The sequence below is a fragment of the Mastomys coucha genome, unplaced genomic scaffold, assembly GCF_008632895.1.
Source record: "Mastomys coucha isolate ucsf_1 unplaced genomic scaffold, UCSF_Mcou_1 pScaffold18, whole genome shotgun sequence".
NCBI classification, from domain to species: Eukaryota; Metazoa; Chordata; class Mammalia; order Rodentia; family Muridae; genus Mastomys; species Mastomys coucha.
In genome coordinates, this window is record NW_022196900.1 from 109416385 (window position 1) to 109437690 (window position 21306).

The 21306-nt window shown below is 49.9% G+C and overlaps 1 protein-coding gene across 2 annotated transcripts in view; it reads left to right on the plus strand.

Annotated features, from left to right (window-relative positions):
- Eno1 (enolase 1) overlaps positions 1-7574 on the plus strand; it is a 12419-nt gene extending 4845 nt beyond the window's left edge. For both annotated transcript variants that reach the window (XM_031379553.1, XM_031379554.1), the window contains exons 2-11: positions 3-192; positions 1219-1277; positions 2741-2810; positions 3010-3143; positions 4042-4264; positions 5087-5284; positions 6076-6277; positions 6541-6649; positions 6770-6828; positions 7187-7574. In XM_031379553.1, coding sequence (XP_031235413.1) covers positions 12-192; positions 1219-1277; positions 2741-2810; positions 3010-3143; positions 4042-4264; positions 5087-5284; positions 6076-6277; positions 6541-6649; positions 6770-6828; positions 7187-7256 — 1305 coding nt within the window. In that variant the 5' untranslated portion in view covers positions 3-11 and the 3' untranslated portion in view covers positions 7257-7574. The remainder of the gene's footprint in view (positions 1-2; positions 193-1218; positions 1278-2740; positions 2811-3009; positions 3144-4041; positions 4265-5086; positions 5285-6075; positions 6278-6540; positions 6650-6769; positions 6829-7186) is intronic.
- Positions 7575-21306: the final 13732 nt, after the last annotated feature.

Genomic DNA, 21306 nt, shown 5'->3' on the forward strand with positions numbered 1-21306 from the left:
AGAAGTTCACCATGTCCATTCTCAAGATCCACGCCAGAGAGATCTTTGACTCCCGGGGGAATCCCACGGTTGAGGTGGATCTGTACACCGAAAAAGGTCTCTTCCGAGCTGCCGTGCCCAGCGGTGCGTCCACTGGTATCTACGAGGCCCTAGAACTCCGAGACAATGATAAGACCCGCTTCATGGGGAAGGGTAAGGATGGGAACTTAGTCCTGTCCTCACACGCCAGCTCCTCTCCCCTTTCCCAGGCATTCATCCATAGCGCTGTCCTCAGAGGAAAGCCAGCAGGGCCGCTCACCAATGCCTGCCCTCCTAAGCCTGGAGCCTGGCATGGAAGTCCTAGGAGACTGGTGGTGGTCTACTAATAACCCTTCCTCCCAGAAGGGTCTAATGCATGTCATCAGTGGGGACATGTAGGCAATTCTGTTGGCTTTTCTGGTGCCCAGTTGACAGGGTCATCCTGGGCAAACCAGCTCCCAGGTCTGTGGTGGCAGGCAGACCTTCAGCACTGGTGTGGCTCTCACCTTCATTGTGTAAATGGAGTCGGCTTGCCCCAGGTGCAGAGACGGCAGAGTTAGGTCTTTCCTTTTTCCCTCATACGGTATTAGCCCTGCAAGCCGTCTGTGGTCTTTCTAAAGAAAGACTTGTAACTGATGGTGGTGAGGACATTTGGGGAAGTGTCCATAGAGAGGGAGGGTTCTGTTAGAGGGGCTCTCAGGGCTAAGGAGCCCCCCAGCATTAGAAGCCTGACTTCTGGAACACTCCTGCCTCCTTTCTCCTTGCTTTCTTTCCTCTGTCCTCTGAAGCCTGTTCTCTCCTGAGTCTCTCTTTCCTTCTCTCTTGTCCTCTGACGGGCAGGCGTCTCCAGACCTGTTAAGTATGTTAATGAGTTCCTGGCACCAGCCTTGTGCACTCAGGTAACAGGCTGGGCATCCTGGTGTGCAGCTGGTGTCCCAGTGCATGGTCTTGAACTAACATCCCCCGTAGCACTCCGGGCTGGTCGCTCTTGGCGTGGCTCTAACTCCCTGGGGTTCGAGGGAAGAGCACTCAGATTGGGCCAGAAAGGCCCATTCTGGGGGAAGTGAGGGATAGGGGTTTATTGTGATCCTGTGGAGGAGGCTCTTTGGGCTTCTGGGCCCACAACTCCCGTGCTCCAGCAAGGCTGCTAAAGCCTGTGTATTGTAACTGTGTAAGTAATTTCATGATTGTTCCTTCTAGGTGTCTCACAGGCTGTTGAGCACATCAATAAAACTATTGCACCTGCTCTGGTTAGCAAGGTAGGACCCATCTCCTGGTAACTACTGTGTCCATGCCACCAGAGCCAGGACCAAACCTCTCCTGTTGACAGAATACTCGGGGCCCTAGAAGCTGGCAGGACTCCCTCGTGCATGAGTCTAACCCGCCTGCTGCTGTGTGCCCTTGCTTCTGAAAGCACCTGAAACTGGACCAGACTGTGGCGGCTGGGGGAGGGGAATGCTTGACATGTTTCCTTGTGTTCTCTTGCCCTTTGGGGGCTCATGGTCCAGATTTTAATAGCAGCTTTGTATATCATGTTGGATGGCTGATACAGATTTTGGGACTTCTTGCGCTATTGGGGTGGCTTTGTTACAAACTTTATTACAGACTGGGACTGGAGATAATGCTCATTGTTAGGAGTATGTAGAGAGGGTTACCGCAGGCTAGTCCCAGACAATACATAAGGAAGGTGGTGGCAGGTGCCTGCAATTCTAGTATTAGAAGATAGGCAGAACTCCTCCCTCTTCACTATACAAAGTCACCCTGTACCATCCAGTCATTTTGTCCCCAGTGAGCCTGTGTGAGGCTGTAATTGGTTCTGCTTGTCTGGTCTCTAGACAGTTGCTCATTACAGCTGTCTGCACCCTCTGCTCCAGTCTCCTGGGCATCTCCTTGGCACACCTTCATTGTCCCTCATCCCCAGGCCTTCCTCTTACACTCTTGGGGAGGTTTAGCCTTTGGGGACTTTCTACACGGGTGAATGTTTGCCTTCCTTCTGCAGCCTTGTCAAACAAAACAGCAAGAGCAGAGCACCCGCGTAGCACCGTGGGCGTGGAGACTCTTTCCATAGTGTTCTAGGACTATAAAGAGGCAGAAGGGCAGCAGCATCGGATCCTCTGCATTGGTGTTCTTCACAGCTGAGACAGTCTGAGTTTATTGCTTCATACACTCCCCAAATAGCCATGTTTATCAATCAGGTGTTGGATAGGTGATCCTGGACAGCCTATGTCGGCATGCATTCTCTTGCCAGACAATGGTGTTCTGTCTTGTCCTGGTCAAGAGCACAGCATTAAAGGGCCTGTGCAGCCCCCACTTGCTTGAATGAACAATCATCAGCCTTATTACCTAATTTTTATCCAAGAACATCCTTGTTTGTGTTAATGCTTTACAGCATATGCCACCCACATCTGCCTTGTGACCTTGACAGCCTAGGTAGACTGCAGTCTCTTGTGGACAAGGAGAAACGCCCGGAGCTGTTAGTTAGGACTAGTCAAAAGTGGTTTTGTTTTCTGTTGGCTCTACCCCTTCTGTTTAGAGCTAGGGATTGAGCCAGTCTTTTGCAAGCATTGACTGAGAAGCTGCATTGCTGAGTTCCACACCTAGCCCCTTGGCTATAAACATAGTGCACATAATTGCCTAGGAGTCCCAGGATTCTGAAGTGATGCTTGGCAGGAGAGTGGGGGTCATGTGATAGCCCTAGCCCTCACTCCCTGTCTCCCTGCAGAAAGTGAATGTCGTGGAGCAAGAGAAGATTGACCAGCTCATGATCGAGATGGATGGCACCGAGAATAAGTGTGAGTGGCACGGGTGGAGGCTTTGTGGTCCAGCTGGTATTGATTGTGTCTGCCACAAATGGGGGCATTTTCCAGGAGAGCGGTGGGTCCATTTTAATGGACGCTAGAAATGGAGGGCTACTGCATTGTGACTTTACAGGCCAGTGGGGGAGAGGCTGCTAAGAAATAGCATGTACTCATCATTTTCATTTTATTCTAGCTAAATTTGGTGCAAATGCCATCCTGGGAGTATCCCTGGCTGTCTGCAAAGCTGGTGCCGTGGAAAAGGGCGTGCCCCTTTACCGACACATTGCTGACTTGGCGGGCAACCCTGAAGTCATCCTGCCTGTCCCAGTGAGTGGATTTTTGGAACTTCCTAAGGTTGTCTTGTTTCATTTTTGTTGCTGCAGTAAAATATCCCAGGAAAAAGCAGCTATGGAAAGTGTTTGCTTGTCACAGTTCCTGAGGACAGTCCATGTTAGAGAAGTTGGGACAGCAGTGAATCCTTATGTGTTTTTTTTCAAGACAAGGTTTCTCTGTGTGGCCCTGGCTGTCCTGGAACTCACTCTGTAGACCAGGCTGGCCTCAAACTCAGAAATCCACCTGCCTCTACCTCCCAAGTGCTGCTGGGATTAAAGGCATGCGCCACCACCACCCGGCTGAATCCTTATGTTTTACAGTCAGAAATAAAGTGGGGTGGTGGTGCACCTTTAATTTCAGCTTTGGGAGCAGGGGCAGGGTGGCAGCTGAATTTGAGGCCATCATGGTCTACAGAGTGGCTTGTGGCCCGGGGTGAGGTGATAGTGGATGCGGAAATAAAGCTTACCTCACCTCCACGAGGACAGTCTAGAACTCAGGGACTGGTGCTCCACATAATGGGCTAGTTTTACTCATCAGTCACACTAATCGAGACATTGTCCCCACATCCGCCAGGAGCCAAATGATGTAGACAGTCCCTCGATAAACTTATATGTTCCTGAGTTGTTGGGTGACAATTAATACTACCCATTGCAGAGTTAATATGTCATGTCCCTAGCACCCATATGGACCCTGGTCCTAATGTGGGTTTTGACCCCCCGCACAGTGAGTAGAGAAGAATCCTAGTGAGCATTTCAAGATGGCCCTGACACATCCAGGGCCAGGCTCATAGGGTCCAAGAGAGAGGTAGTTGAGTTCAGATGCTCCGTGCCCTATGGTCACTAACCTCTTGCTTCCCTGGGCTGGTGTCATAGCAATCTTCTGCTTCTCCCAGGCTTTCAATGTGATCAACGGCGGTTCTCATGCTGGCAACAAGCTGGCCATGCAAGAGTTCATGATCCTGCCTGTGGGGGCATCCAGTTTCCGGGAAGCCATGCGCATTGGAGCAGAGGTGTACCACAACCTGAAGAATGTCATCAAGGAGAAGTACGGGAAGGATGCCACCAATGTGGGTGACGAGGGTGGATTCGCACCTAACATCCTGGAGAACAAGGAAGGTAAAAACAACTGAGAGTGCTGGACAGTGGTGGCGCATGCCTTTAATCCCAGCACTTAGATAGGCAGGTGGATTTCTGAGTTCAAGGCCAGCCAGGGCTACACAGAGAAACCCTGTCTCAAAACAAAAAGCCATTGAGAGCTGTGCTGTGCTGTCCACTCAGACCTTTGGGTTTGTCTGCCATTTTATTAGGTAGCTCGAGGCAGGTCCAGATCCTGGAGATAAGATGGTAATAAGCCACCATATGTGTGCTGGTAATTGAACCTGGATTCTCTGGAAGAGCAGCCAGTGTTCTTTACCACTGAGCCATCTCTCCAACCAATGTTCATTTGATTCTATTTTATTGTTATGCATGTGGGTGTGCCTAGCATTAGCATTTCCTTCCTTCCACTGTTGCTAGAGGGATTGACTGGTTAACTCTCACCTTTATCAGCCATCTTACAGGCCCTTTGTGACCTGACCTGTAGAGAATGCACTTTATAGAGAATTCAGGTAGCAGGAGGCGAATGTCTGCTCAGCTTGAATTGAGGTGGCTCTTTTGGGACCCTGCCTCTGTTCTATTTAAAGCCATCCCTCAGGACAGCTGATCTCAGCTCAGCTGGTCACTGTAGCTGTATCTTGGCCAGCACAGCTGCCCTGGCACTAAATTTGGGACCATTGACCACACACAAGAAAGGCTGTGTAAGACTTGATATGGCTTTGACCCACAGTAGGAATAAGAACCCCCAGGCAGGACAGTATACTCTGCTCTATAGGACAATCTGGGTAGCTGTTGCAGCAAAGCCTTATTTCTGTCACCCACCTTTTCCTTGTCTCTTTCCAGCACTGGAGCTGCTCAAGACTGCAATTGCCAAGGCCGGCTACACTGACAAGGTTGTCATCGGCATGGATGTGGCTGCCTCCGAGTTCTACAGGTCTGGCAAGTATGACCTGGACTTCAAGTCTCCGGATGACCCCAGCAGATACATCACGCCTGACCAGCTGGCCGATCTGTACAAGTCCTTCATCCAGGGCTACCCAGGTGAGTGCCAAGGTGCTCTGTGGCTTCCTAGTCAGGCTCTAGGCCACAGGGCTTCACTTCAGTTCTTCTGTACAGATGGGTTCAGTTTGGTCAGGGTTAAGCTAAGACCCCAGTACATTCCTCATTTCCAGCCTGCCCCTTTCTTCTTCATAACACTAGCTCATGCTGACCTTGAACAAAAAAAGCTCATACTTTTGTATTTATCTTAATGTTAGGCTGGACACTGGTACACACCCTTAATCAGAGCAGATAGGCAGATCTGAGTTGTGGTTCCATATAACAAGTCCCAAGCGAGTTAGTGTTATATAGTGAGACACCATCAAATAAGATTGAAATTTAAGTCTGGGCAGTGGTGGCGCACACCTTTAATCCCAGCACTTGGGAGGCAGAGGCAGGTGGATTTCTGAGTTCGAGGCCAGCCAGCCAGGGCTACACAGAGAAACCCTGTCTCAAAAACAAAACGAACAAACAAACAAGATTTAAATTTAAAAGCTAACAAATTTTAGTTGGGTGAGGTAGTACACATGTCATCATGCAGATATTGAAGAAGGAAAATTGCAAGTTCAAGATGACCTTGTGCTACACCAGTCTCTATACTGCTAAGACTGTCTCAAAGCAGAAGGCATTCCTTTAAGCCCAGCAAGAGACCAAGGCGCAAAGTTAAACCTAAAGCCTTAGTGACAGACCATCTCAAACACATCAGTTTTTAAAGAGACAAACCCCTAGGCTTATAGAGAAGGGAGAGGTGAAGAGGAGGTGCCAGCACAGTGACAGCAGCCTCCTTTTCTCAGTGGTGTCCATTGAAGACCCCTTTGACCAGGACGACTGGGATGCCTGGCAGAAGTTCACAGCTAGTGCAGGCATCCAGGTGGTGGGCGACGACCTCACAGTGACCAACCCTAAGCGGATTGCCAAGGCTGCAGGCGAGAAGTCCTGCAACTGCCTCCTGCTCAAAGTGAACCAGATCGGCTCTGTGACCGAGTCTCTGCAGGCGTGAGTAGCCTGGGGAGGGGCTTCCGGGATGATGGCAGCCCGAGGGATGCAGCAATAAGCCCTAGCTTGCCTGGGCCTTCTCCCTTAGCTTTTACCACTACATAGGCACTGAAAGTTTGTCACCTTGGAGCTTGGAGTCAGTGACCATGAGAGACGATGGGAAGCTTTCAGTGGAGGGAGGGGCACTGAGGCTATAGCTCAAACCTTTCAGCACAAGGACAGGCAGGGGGTATCACGTGATCTGACTCCTGCCCTTTCTTTAGGTGTAAGCTGGCCCAGTCCAATGGCTGGGGTGTCATGGTGTCCCACCGATCTGGGGAGACTGAGGACACTTTCATCGCTGACCTAGTGGTGGGGCTCTGCACTGGGCAGGTAAGAGCAGCGCCCCTGGGTGCAGTTGGGGTTTGCTCTTCACACTGGCTGAAGGCTAGGCCTCCCTCATTCGTGTTCCCTGTTGCTTCTGTAATGGTGGCTTTTCCTTTGTCCCTCCAGATCAAGACTGGTGCCCCTTGCCGATCTGAACGCCTGGCCAAGTACAATCAGATCCTTAGGTAAAGACACTTTGTAGTCACAGCGGAAGACAAATGGGCGGGCATGTGCTGTTGGGATCCCTGGCCAGGCGCAGACAGTGGCTGGTGGTATGTGGCCTGTGCTGTGCTGCCACCTTGGGGTGGAAGGCAGAACAGGTCACCTTGAGTCCAGCCATATTTGGAGCTGGGTGACAGTGAGATGTGCCCACATCCCCCATGTAGCCAGCCAGGGTCTCACTGTCTCCAAGTCTGATTTCAAATTCATAGCAATTTCCCTACTCCCGCCAACCGTGTACCAGAACTAACAGACATAGTCCACTGTAGCCTCTTACACGAAGAGCTAATCTTGCTTTCTTTCTCTTTTCTGTTTTTTGCCAAGAATTGAGGAAGAGCTGGGCAGCAAAGCCAAGTTTGCTGGCAGGTCCTTCAGGAACCCCCTGGCCAAGTGAAGCAGAGACTGGAGATCCCTGGAGCCACCAGCTGCTTAGGTCCTCTGTCCCTGATGTCATCCAGGCGGCTCAAGGCCGGCCCCGTGCTTGCCCCTCCCATGTCACTGCTTCCTTAAACATCCACACCTGACCACCAGGAACCCTTCTGGATTCCCCAGCTCTGTGATCATGCGATTGGTCTGAATCATTGTTTCTGTCACCTGACCTCCCAGCTAGTGTCTGGAGCCCTTGGAACCCCACTGTCATCTCTAGGGTGCCCACCATCAAGACTCCCCCCAGTGGTTTACATGCAAAAATAAAAGCTGCAGAAGCCCATGAGGATGCTGGGCATCTCATTTGTGATGGCCTTGGGGTGGCCTCAGGACTGCTGGGGCAGGGAGGTGGTGAGCCAGCTTCAGGCATCAGTACAGAGTCTCCCTGCAAGTGACCTGAGGTTGGAGGCCTTGTGTTAGGAGGAAGTCCAGCCAGTGTGGGGGATTGAGACTCAGGAAGACCAGGGGAGTTATTTCTTTACTAGTCTGGGGCCCTGGAGGGAGGGAGAGTCACATTCCAGTCATTGGGTGGGAAGCACCTTGAACTGCTGGGCCAAATCTTTGCTGCACCAAGCATGATTAAGAGGTGGTGTATGTTCAAGGCCAGGGTGGGTGACTCGCAGTAAGAATTTGTCAGTTGTGAGAGCGCCTCATATAATAATGCTTCGTGACGATTCACACTTAATTCCAGCAGGGTCTACAGAGTGAGTTCTATGACCACCGGAGTTGTTGAGAAACCAAGTTGTCACAAAGAAAATCCTAGTTAGCCATAGCACAGGTGTGAAACCAGCAGGACCCGAATGCAGTTGAGGAATCACTGTAATAAAGAAATAGGCTAGCTGGGCGTGGTGGCGCACGCCTTTAATCCCAGCATTTGGGAGGCAGAGGCAGGTGGATTTCTGAGTTCGAGGCCATCCCCGTCTACAGAGTGAGTTCCAGGACAGCCAGGGCTAGGAAAAAAAAACAAAAAAAGAAATAGGCTGACAAGGGTGCCCTGTGCCTACCTCAGGACCTGATAGAGAAAACACCCCCCTCCCAAGGTGAGGTTAGATGGACTGACTGTCTTATCCCAGTTTAGCCCTCTCCTGGACACCCAGCCCACTGAGTCCGCTTATACACCAGCCTATGGAGCACAAAGCACTGTGGGGTGAGTTTAGAAGCTGGCTTCTATGATTGTCCCCGCTATGTGTTGGAACCTGTCAGCCAGTCAAGCGAGTAGCATGTGTACAGCTGGAGGCTGCCCTATCCACCCTCATGCATGCCAGGAGAGTCCATTTCTCCCTGATGGCCTGGGAGGCGGCTGCTTAGTGGGTGGGGTACATGGCTACTACACATGAACCCTAGTTAGTACTCCCAAAAGGCAGCGATACCAAGAAGTGATTTTAACTGCCACAGCAGCAGGTTTACAGTATTAGTGTTCGTAATCCAGGGCCCCGCACTAACAGGAGGCACCCCTTTAAATCATCCCATGCACTTTCCAAATAACAGATTCATACCATCTACCACGCAGCTATCCCACACAGACAGAAATAGGCCTTGCAACATCTCTTAAGAATTCTGAAGCTGGGTGCTGTAGTCCATACCTGTGATCTCAGCACTTGGGAGTCTGAGACAGTAGGATTGCTCTAAGTGTGAGGCTGACTTCAGATACTTAGGCAACACCTTGTCTGAGATTCAGAAGAGAACTCCCTATTTTGGGGATGATCTATATCCACCATCAGACTGGCTTGAAACCAAGCTTACCTTGAACTCAGTATGCCCAACAGGTTTATTTATACCATTTTAAATTATGTGCATGTTTTTGACTACTGATCTATAGATGTAAGTTCAGGGGCCCACAGGACCTGGAAGAGGGTGTCATGCCTTAGAGCTGGAGTTACAGGTAGTTGTCATCTGACTGACATGTGGCTATGTACCAAACTTAAGTCCTCTTACAAAGCAAAGGCTCTCTAAACCAGTGAGCATCCTCCAGCCTCAGATTTGGGGTTCTTCCTGACTTGATATTGCCAGATGATGGCATTTATCATTCAATCCTAGCGATACTTATGAGTGTTTTACTGGCGTGTGTGTACGTGTGCCACTTGTGTGTCTGCTGCCCATGAAGGTCAGAAAAGGGCATTTGATCATCTGGAACTGAAATACAGAGCCACCATGTGGGTGTGGAACAGAACCCAGGTCCTCTGCAGGACCCTGCAGGTGCCCTTAATGCCTTAGCCATCTCTCTAGCCCTCATTTGCCACTGGAGGTGAGGGCAAGCACAAATGGGTTTCCTTTCCATTGAGCCTGGCTGTGAGCAAGGGCTGCTGGCTAGAAACCGCTCCATTAGTGTGGTTAGTTTCTCTGCTCAGTGCTGTGTGATCAATTTTTGTCACAAAACAAGTATTTGCTGTCTGTGGTTTTAATACAGATTCCTGGGCCTCTGGCCTTAGAACAAAATTGTCTAAAGCAGTGGTTCTCCAGCTTGGCTACATGAGTCTCCTAGAGGACTCATTGTTCAGAGCACATCCCAGAATCCCCTCCCTGCGCCCCCTGGAGTCCAAGGCTTCAGTCTTTGTTGCAAAGTCCCCTGGCTGAGTCCTGCCAAGCTTAAAAACCACTAGCATGAAGTGAATGGGTCCCAGGGTTGGCAGTGCCTAGGCAGGGCTAGAACATCGAGCTCTCAAGGATAAATGGCAAGCAGCCAGGCCTCCATGAAAGCCCCTGGCCATGGGAATCCAGCTGAGGCAGGAGGATGGCAGCTGAGGCCACAGATCTGAGTCACTTGTGGAAGAGCTGTACAGGTAGCCTGTGCCTTGGTGGTGGATTCTGAGCTGGGCCTGCCTCCCCACATCCACAGGAGCCTCACTGCCGCAGTAACCAAGGGCACAGAGCAGTGCTGTGTGGCGCTAGACTGACTTGCCACTAAATGATTAAAGCTAACAGCTCCCACCCCACCCATCCCCAAGTGCTCCTCTTATTACAGAGGCACCATGCAGTGTCTCATTGGCTTAGGCTGCCATTCAGAATAAAACCAGCTGAACAGTCAGATACTGTATGTATCCCATGTAAGATGATGAATGAAGCTAAGGGGTCTCTTTTTTGGGGGTGGGGGGTTTCAAGACAGGGTTTCTCTGTGTAGCCCTGGCTGTCCTGGAACTCACTCTGTAGACCAGGCTAACCTTGAACTCAGAAATCTACCTGCCTCTGCCTCCCAAGTGCTGGGACTAAAGGTGTGCGCCACCACCGCCCAGCACTAAGGGGTCTCTTAAACTGCAGACCAGCTCAGTAGATCTCAGTTTATCTCTACTACTGCCCAATGGTGTGGGAGTGTGTATGCATTAGTGTGTGTAGGTGTGCCTGTGTGTGTATGTGTGTGGGCATGCATGTGTGTATGTATGCCTGTATGTATGTGTGTGCCCATGTGTATGTGTGAACCTGTTTGTATGTGCATATGTATGCATGCACTTGGGCATGTGTGTGCACATGCATGTGTGTATGTGCACCTGTGTATATGTCCATGTGTGTAGGCGTGCATGTGTGTGTGTGCCTGTGTGTATGTGCAGTGTGTGTGGGTACATGCATGTGTGGGGGCATGCATGTGTGTATGTGTGCCTCTGTGGGGTGCCTACGTGTATGTGTTTGCCTGTGTGTATGTGCAGTGTGTGTGGGTACATGCATGTGTGGGGGCATGCATGTGTGTATGTGTGCCTCTGTGGGGTGCCTACGTGTATGTGTGTGCCTGTGTGTATGTGTAGTGTGTGTGTGCACAAGTGTGTGTGTACGTTTGTATGTGTACCTGTTTGTACATGTGTGCCTGTTTGAGTGTGTGTGTGCACGCACACATGCATAGTTAGTTGCTATCCACACTGATTATTGCAGGCTTGGTGAGGACTCTAGGGATTGGAGCCAGGGTCTCTACCTGCAAGGGAAATTACATACTCCAGTGCTTCAGGCTCAGGCCTGTCTGTGGACATTCAAAGGTGATAATGGGTGTGTAAGTGAGCAGAGTGCTGGGCTTGTGTGAGGACTCTTCACCCTCCTGTTTTCTGGACAGACATGGTACCATGGGACATTCCTTATTCCTCTGCCCGAGATGGTTTTGTTGAGCACGGTGTCAGCGTGCACATCAGTAGTCCTCATCTTCATGGAGGGTTCTGGATTCTCCAGTACCTGGGGCGTTTTCCTGAATCCCACTGCAGGGAGGTAGCAGAAATGGAGCAGTGTTCTCTTCCAACCCTGCAGCAACCGAATGTGCCTTTCCCAGACTGTCGGGTTAGTTGTTTGTTTTGGTTTTGGTTTGGAGCTCATTAACTCACTCAGGATGGCTTTAAATTCCTACAATCCTCCTGCCTCAGCCTCCAAGGGCTGGATTCCAAGGGTAAGTCCTGCTCCTCACCATTTTCTTTTTTCTTCCTTTAATTTTAATTTTAAGATTATATATATATATATATATATATACACATACATACATATATATATATATGTGTGTGTGTGTGTGTGTGTACTTTTTGTGTGTACTGAGTGTCTGCATATATGTATGTACCCATGTTGCCTGCTTGATGCCCTCAGAGGCCAGAGGAGGCATGGTTGTGTTCTGCCTGATATGGGTACTGAAAACCAAACCCAAGTCCTCTAGAAAAGCAACACGTGCTATTTTATTTTATTAGTTTATCTAATTTTATTGTATTTAGTTTTTTGAGACAGCATTTCTCTGTATAGCCCTGGCTGTCCTGGTATTCGCTCTGTAGACCAAGCTGGCCTTGAGGTCACAGAGATCCACCTCTGTTCCAATCACTGGGATTAGAGGCGTGCACCACCCCACCCACCCAACCCCAATCTCCCACCCCCACCCCGATCCCCCAAACCCAATCCCCCCCCAAGCCCACCCCCTGGCCCTTCAAGTGCTCCTCATTGCTGAGCTATATATATATATCCTTCTGGCCCCGGCCTCACTGCCGTTCCTCAGGAGTGCCCCCTGCTGGCCGGAGTTGGAAGCTCTGCTCTATTGTTTGAATCAGCTGTTCTAAGGTATGATTTCCATTAAGTGGCAAGTGCTCAAATCTGAACTGCAATTTGACATGTTTTTAACAAATACACAGGGCAGGATAGATGGCTCAGCGATTAAGAGCACTTACTGTGCTTGCAGAGGACCCAGGTTTGGCTCCTAGTATCCAAATGGCCAATCCCAACCACCTGTAACTCTAGTTCCAAGAGATCTGATGCCCTCTTCTGGACTCCTTGGCGCACGGACATATATGCAGGCAAAATACACACATACACTAAATAAAAATAAAAATTTAAATAAACCGATAGACTTGAGCAAGCAGCAGCACGGAGATGATAGGCTCCCAGCATCCTCAGAAGAACCCCCCATGCCCCAACCCAACCCAGGAAGCCAACCTTGCTTTGCTTTCTTCTTTGACATTCCGAGGTATGTATACCGTGGCCCTCAGGCCAGAAGAGGGCCTCTGGAGCTGGACTTACCGGAGGTTATGGGCCTCCCAGGGGAGATGCTGGAACTGAACTCAGGTCCTCGGGAAGAATAAATAAGAGTAGTACTTTTTTTAAATTTTACTTTATATATATGAGCACACTATAGTTGTCTTCAGATGCACCAGAAAGGGACATCAGGTCCCATTACAGATGGTTGTGAGCTACCCTGTGGTTGCTGGGAATTGAACTCAGGACTTCTGGAAGAGCAGTCATCTCCAGCCCCAAGAATAATGCTTTTAACTGTTTAGTAATCTCTCCAGCTCTTTCATTTGCTTTGTAAAATGATAACATAATATTATATAATGTAATGTAAAATAATAATAATTTATTACTACTACTACTATTATTAATTGCATGGGCTTTTTGATTTGGAAAATGAGGAACACTGGTCCCACATACCCAGAGGCCAACAATTAGCCACTCACTCCAGCAGCTTTTCCCGTCCTCCTTCCTGCCTCGCTCAGGTACCTGCCCACACTCTGAGTTCCTGTCCTCCTTCCTGCCTCGCTCAGGTACCTGCCCACACTCTGAGTTCCTGTCCTCCTTCCTGCCTCGCTCAGGTGCCTGCCCACACTCTGAGGATACGTGTGTTTGTATGTGCACGTGTGAGTCTCATTTCTTTTTTCTCCCTCAGGAACTGGAAACTGAAGCCAAGGCCTCGTGTTTGCTGAGCAAGTTCTCTACCACTGAGCTAAATCCCCAAACCCTAGCCTTTAAAGAGAATATTACAGTTAATTATTTAATTGTGTGTGGGGGTGGGGGGGTGTTCACGTGCTACGGCCCAAGATAATGTGTTGGAATTGGTTCTCTCCTTCTACCATGTGCATCCCCAGGATCACACTCAGGTGGTCAGGTGTGGCAGCATGCCCCTTTACCTGCAGAGCCTCTCTGCAGCCCTCTCTCCAGGTCTCTATAAGGCTTTTGAGCCTGGAACCCTGGTCTACGGTCCCCACAGGTGGAGAGCTTGCTTGCCAGTGCTCTGCTGTTCTGCTAAGCTCTCTACTGCCAAGCACCCGTGGGTTCTGCTGCTCTGGGTTTCTTCCTCTTCTGATGACTGATGTCTGGTGCCCAAGGTTGAGAGCAGCCCCTGGCCGTCTTTGGGCTCTCCTATTCCTGCAGGCCCTGACTGTGAGGCAAGTACCACCTTTCTCAGATTCTACTCGCCAACCCTCCAGGAGGCCAACCTGGCATTCCGGCTGCAGAATGGAGAGGTTTGGTAATCAGGGCTGCTGTCCATGGGGGCCAGGAATGATAGCAGGCTCATTTGCATATATGACCTAAGACAGTAATTAAACCCAGGCACCCCAGGGGTGAGAAGCAAGCACATTAATTCAGGAGCAATTAAAAACCCTCTAATGTCACCACCCACAGCCACCACTTGTGAGACTGCCACCTTCTGGGCTCCCACATCTGGCCACCAGACAGCTACACGTTCTTAGGAAGAGCACGCCTCACCCCTCCTCCAGGCTCTGATCCTGCTACAAAGCCATTTCTTGAAAAACAAGGTCCTAGCCCAAGCAGTGGCAGCGCACGCCTTTAATCCCAGCACTTGGGAGGCAGAGGCAGGTGGATTTCTGAGTTCGAAGCCAGCCTGGTCTACAGAGTGAGTTCCAGGACAGCCAGGGCCACACAGAGAAACCCTGTCTCGAAAAACCTAAATACATAAATAAATAAATGAGTAGGTCTTAGGGCTTTTCACCTTTTGGCAGCAAAACAGATAACAGTTGCCATGTTTTCATCATCAGGTATATGGTGTAGCAAGTTTTAGTGAGCACATCCAAAATGTTAACCATGTCTACCAAGACCCTGCAGACGCAGGCTTGACAAGCTCCAAGCGTTCTGCTATGTTCTGGCAGTGGCTGCAGTAGCTTGGAAGTGTTGACCCCTCGTGAAGTCCTGTGTACTGGCCAGTTATCTCTGCCAGTGTTCCTAAAGCGAGGATACCGGCCTTTGCTGCTTTGAGAAACACTTTCAACATAAGTGGGCATCCTACCCAGATGTACTCGATGCACATAGACACTCAGCCTCGGCCAGCATGCTCCTCTGCCCAGAGAGACAGCTGCCCACCCTCACCTGAAAGGCCTCACACCTGTCTTTTGTTTACTTTGTTTGCTCTGGAACTGTGCCTGCTGTGCTCTGCAGTGGTTCCTGGGTAAGAAGGGCACCTGGGGACCAGCAGGTGTCATGGTGACCAGCAGGTGTCATGGTGACCAGCAGGTGTCATGGTGACCAGCAGGTGTCATGGTGACCAGCAGGTCTCATGGTGACCAGCAGGTCTCATGGTGAGCTAATAAACAAACCTCCAGTCCAGGTGGCCAGAGTGCTGCAGAAGGCCAGGCTACAGATGCCAGAGGAGGTCTAAATTTCAGGACAGAGAAACAGAGAGGGAAGGGGTTTTTTTTGTTTGTGTGTGTGTGTGTGTTTCCGAGACAGGGTTTCTCTGTGTAGCCCTGGATGTCCTAGAACTCACTCTGTAGACTAGGCTGGCCTCGAACTCAGAAATCCACCTGCCTCTGCCTTCCAAGTGCTGGGATTAAAGGCCTGCTCCACCACTGCCCAGCGAGAGGGAATCTTTAAGTCTTTTTTGTTGTTGTTGTTGTTGTTGTTGTTGTTGTTGTTGTTGTTTTGAGACAGGGTTTCTCTGAGTAGTCCTGGCTGTCCTTGAACTCACTCTGTAGACCAGGCTGGCCTCGAACTCAGAAATCCACCTGCCTCTGCCTCCCAAGTGCTGGGATTAAAGGCCTGTGCCACCACCACCCAGCTTTAAGTCTTGTTTGTATGTCTCATTGGTTGGCTCTATGTATTATCACATGTAGCCCTGGCTAGCCTTAGACTCTGCTGCCTCATTCTCACACCACAGGCTTGAGTTGAGCAGAGTGGAAGATGTGAGCTCTCAGCTTCCTGCCCCTGTTCCTGGAGATGTCAGAAGAGGTCATCAGGGCCCCTGGAACTGTAGCTACAGATGGGAGTGCTCCACCTTGTGGGTGCTAGGAACTGGAGCTGGGTCCTCTGCAAGAGCAGCCAGTGCTCTGAACCTTGGAGCCATCTCAGTTTTTATTTTTTTAAGAAGGGTCTAATATGAAACCCAGGCTGGCCTCAGACTCATATCTTCCTGCCTCCTTGTCCCAAGTGCTGAGATTGTGGTGGGGAGCCACATGAGTGCTGAACTCATTTGCCTGGTTTTTATCTCTGAGTTGTGTCAGTTCTTCATAGGCCTGCATACCATCAGATATCTAACCTGAAAATGTCTCCTCCCACTCTGCAAGTTCTCATTTAGCTTTTTGATGGGCTTTTGATGTGCACACTGGATAGTTTGGATGAAGTCCAATTAATTCTTCCTTTTTTAAAAAAGATTTATTTATGTATATGAGTACACTATTGCTGTCTTCAGACACACCAGAAGAGGGCATTGGATTCTCATTACGGATGGTTATGAGCCACCATGTGGTTGCTGGGAATTGAACTCAGGACCTCTAGAAGAGCAGTCAGTGCTCTTAACTGTTGAGCTATCTCTCTCAAACAAATGTAGTGTTTTACATTTGATACATTTTAGTATCAAATATGCCTTGCCTAACCCAAGGTCTTAAAGGTCCATATATAGTGTGTGTGTATGTATGTATGCATGTGTGTATGTATGCATGTGTATATGCATGTATTTGTATGTGCATATATGTGTGTGCACATGTTTGTATGTGTGCATTATGTATATATGTGTGTGCAATGTGTTTATATGTGTGTATGTTTGTGTGTATACATGTGTGTATATGTGTGTATTTATATGTATGTGTGTGAGCATTTGTTTGTGTGTGTATGCATATGTATGTGTGTATTTGTGTGTATACATATATGTATGTGTACATGTGTTTCTGTATGTATGTATATATGCATACGTGCATGTATGTATGTATGTATGTATGTATGTATAGACATGAATGTATGGAAGGAGAGAATGAGTCCCTGGAGCCAGGTCTTCCCTGAGTTCAAAGCCTCAGTCGTCTACTAATACAGAACTAAGACTCCTTCTCAAATTCTGGAGGGCTGGAAAGCCAATCCGAGGGATCCTAAATCCTCCAGAGCCTTCTGCTGCTGCAGTTTGGGATCTCTGGTCGCCTCCTTCCAGCCTGACCAGGGGAGTAGTCAGGTCAGGTTTCTCCAATCAGGGCTCCATTTAGCCACCAGGGGGAGTCCTGGAGCCATCCTGGCCTCTGTGATTGCGGCCTGTTGGCTAGCCTGCCCTGGAGGACTTCCCAGCCTTGCTCTGTAGCCCCAGCTGTTGGCACAGGTTCGCCCTTCCTGGGATTGAATAGTCTATCTCTCCTTGGCTCGCTGAAGCTCAGAGCCGGGTGAAGTTCATCCAGAGCTTGGAACAAAGCTCAGCGAGATGAATGGAGCCGATTTTGGATAAAGGAAAATTCCTGGACAGCTTGTCCCTGTCAACACCTAGCCTCTTCGGTGTTAGCACAGATGTGGCACAGGGCGCGGCACCGTAGCACACAAGGTGACACTTCTTCCTGGCTCACTCCAGTTTCTCAGCTCCCAGCTACCGTTACCCGCCAGCCAGTCATTTTTGCTCTCTCCCTTTCAAGAGAGGGAGGGACGGCAAGGCAAGAGGAGGGATCAGTAGATCCAGCTGCTCTGCCACCAAACTCTGCCAGCCGCTGATGAAGGCAAACAGTGCAGGTGCTAAGCCAACCCCATATCCTCCCTCTAGTACAGCTGTGTTTGGGGATGCCAGCTATGTGCCAAGAGCATGCCACGTGCTCCCGGAAACAAGAAAACCAGGGGTGGGCAGGCCTTTCCTGGGACTGGCCTGGCTCTCCGGAGCTGAGCAGGACAGAAGCAGTTACAAGTCCACCCGCCTGCTTTAACCCGACCAGTGGGCTCCGTGCCAAGGCACTCATCTGCAGGGCCTCTGTGAGACCCAAACACGCTCGGAGAATGTCGCACACCTGCAGTCTAAAGCTACACCAGCTCATTGCAGAGGCATTTGGAGAGGGTCAGTCATGCCCATGGAGGCCAGGCTTCTGGACACCTGGCACGGGGAGGACCAGGCCGAGGTGGACCCCCTCTTCCTCCTCGTTCTCCTCTTCTCCCCCTCCCCCTTTTCTTCCACAGACACAGTAAGCATACACCCCTGAGCGGGCAGAAAGAAAATCGCTCGAGATGCAAAATCTAGGTGGTTTTCCTTTTCCTGTCCATGGCTCCAGATTCCCTTGAGATGACAGACGGATGCTTCTGTTACACTTGTGTCTAATTTTCTCCTTCCTGGAAGGATGCGGAGCCCAGCAGGACAGCTGGGAACAGCGCAAAAGGAGTGGAGGACCATGGCCTGGCCTACTGGGCCTTCCACCTTATTGAAGCTGTTCTGATTCAAAAGAGAAAATGTCTGCCTGCAACACCCCCTCACTTTGCTCCCCGCAATTAGGCACCCGTGCTAGGCATGCACTCCTACGCTGAGCTGCACCCCGCACCCAGAGCCAGGGTTCTAAACACGACACAGCTTTATGGGGGCAGAAAATAGCTGAGAGTGGGGTGCTGCTGGCTTAGAAGCTTCCAAGAGAGCCGGGCGGTGGTGGCGTCACATGACTTTAGTCCCAGCACTTGGGAGGCAGAGGCAGGCGGATTTCTGAGTTCGAGGCCAGCCTGGTCTACAGAGTGAGTTCCAGGACAGCCAGGGCTACACAGAGAAACCCTGTCTCGAAACCCCCCCCCCAAAAAAAAAAAAAAAGAAGCAGCTTCCAAGAATATTGGGGTGGGGCCCCTGATGCATAAAGGCCATAGGCTAGTGACAGCAGTTTTCAGAAGAGGGTGTAGACTGGGGGTCTGCATGGTTCATAGGTTTTACATGCCAGCATGAATGCTTGCTCAAAGAGGCTTAGACCCAGGGACCAGGATGGAATGTGGTTGGTTGTAGAGTGCTTGCCTAGCTTGCAGGAAGCTCTGGGTGCCATCCCCAGCACCACATAAGCCAGGGTTAGGCCGTACACAGCCCAGCATTCGGGAAGTGAAAAATGAGAGGCTCTGAAGTTCTGGATCACACTCGGATACATATGGTGTTTGACGCCAACAGGCAATACACAAGACGCTATCTAAAAATGAACTAACTAAGTAAAAGAAGAAGAAGGAAAAGGAAGAGGAACTGGTTCACGGAGGGCTGTAGAGTAACAGAAAATAAGTGACGTCTGCGCACGCAGTCTGTGCCCCTCGGATCGTGAGACATCTTAACTGCTTCCCATCTGCCGCCTCCCACCATTCCTCTGTCCCCAGAAGCCCACGGGAGCCCAATGAAGTAGCGACTTCTTTCCTGACACATCGACAACACATGCATTTCAGAGCCAGAAGGTGAGTTCTAGGCCCACAGAGCGGTGAGGATGATTCAGACATGTTCCGAGCTTTGCGGGGCAAAAGCCTGTCCCTCTTACCCATCTGCTGTGGGTCGGAGGAGGCTGAGTGTGTCCTCCTGGGGTCCAGTGTTGGGAACGTGGGCCCAGTGTGTGGATGTCAAGGTTGTGGGAACTTTAAGTGGGTAAAGGTGCTCATGAGTGCTAAGCTTGGCGGCCTGAGCTCCACGGGTCCCAATCCTGGACGCGCATGGCGGAGGAAGGAGAGAACAGATTCCTGAAGTGGTCCTCTGACTTCCACACATGAGTCTCTCTTCCCACAATCAATAAAATGTAATTCTGGGGCTGGAGAAATGGCTTAGTGATTAAGAGCACTGACTGCTCTTCCAGAGCAACCACATGGTGGCTCATGACCATCTGTAATGGGAACTGATGCCCTCTTCTGGTGTGTCTGAAGACAGCAACAGTGTATTCATATATACATACATATACAATACACACATATATTATATATAATATAATATAACATATATATTTAATATATATTATATATATTAAACCTTTTAAAATGTAATTCTGACTTTACACATGCAGGGCAAGCAAAATTCCCAGTACCCCACCATCCCCACCCCTACCTGCCCCAACACACATTCAGTTCTGACACTATCCCCTGGAAATAGACTTTGTCAGATCCCTCCATTTGAGGGATAAGTCTCCCAGCAGCTTCCACTTTAAACCATCAGAAGCCCTGGGCTCCAGAACCTCTAACCAATCAGCTACAAATGGAAGTTCTCACAGTCCCCTCTTGAGACAGGATTCAATCCCTAGAACATCTCACAGAACTTGGGGAAAACAGTAAGCTTACATCTCCTGGCTTTCACTCAAGCTTAACTCAGGTCTTGCACATACAGACACACACTCCTCCACTGGGACTACACCCCTAGTCCCCAGCTTGACATCTGTAGATTGATCATTCTGTTCTGTGCCTGTCTTCATCGGTACTCCTGCTTCACTGCTCTACAGCAGGCGGATTGGATTAGACTTTCTTCTCAGGAAGGGGATGGACAGTCTACCTAGTGACCTCAAAGAGTTGTCAGGCTAAGACCCTCAAAGCATCCTGGGGGCTTCCGAAGCAAGTTGTGAATCCCAAGTGATACTCCTCTCCCAGCAGAACTTAGAGGAAGGGAATAAATATTTGTACGATGGGCTAATTATTCACGACAGCTTTGATGTTCTCAGCCTTTGTTAGCAAATGGAATTTAGAGGTCGGCTGCGAACAAAGGCATCACTTGGCTCCTTTTAATGAGTGCCAGAAAAACTCAACTTGTGTTTCTCTGCAAGGGACTGATTGTCAAAGGGGCTGTTGGGTGATTCTCAGTCATCAGGCTAGCCTGTCCCCTGTGCATTTTTTAGCCCAGGGAACTCTAAGAGATAGACTTGATAGATTTTAATCTTTAGGGTGATTTTATTGCCTTTACGAGTGGCCCTTTGGAAGATGTAAACTCTTTGTTACTTTAGAAGCAAAATATCTTATTATGAAGAAAGAAGATTCCCCCTTTTGTTTGTATGTGTGCTGCCTGCCCCGCCCCCACCCCGTGAGAGCATTGAGGGCAGGAGAAGGACCTTGGGTGTCCTTCCAGATCTGTCGCCCATTGTATTCTCTTGAGACAGGGTTTAGCCTAGAACCTGTGCGAGGCTGGGGCCCTGGCAATTCTCCTTTTATCCCTTTATCCACAGCACCAGGATTAAAGGCCTGTGCAGCCTCGCCCAGCTTTTTACATACAGGCTAGGGATTTGAACTCTTAAATGCTGAGACATCTCCTTGGCACCTCTCACAGGTCTGTCTTTATTTAGTTGTTCTTGAAACCAAGTCTCTCTTAGCCTAGGTTGGCTTCAGACTTGCTGTGTACTTGAGGGTAACCTGCCTTTACCCTTGGGGTTCAGGGATTGCAGGCCTGTGTTACCACAACTGCTTTAATGGGGTGCTGGAAGTCAATCAGGGTCCTTTATGCACTTGGCCAGCACTCTACCAACTAAGCAACATCCCCAGTCCTGTTTCAGCTTTTCTCTTCCTTCCTCCCTTCCTTCCTTCCTTCCTTCTCCCCTCCCTCTTATCCTTCCCTCTTATCCCTCCCTCCCTCCCTCCCTTCCTCCCTTCCTTTGTCTACCTGCCTGACTGTCTGTCTGTCTGTCTGTCTGTCTGGG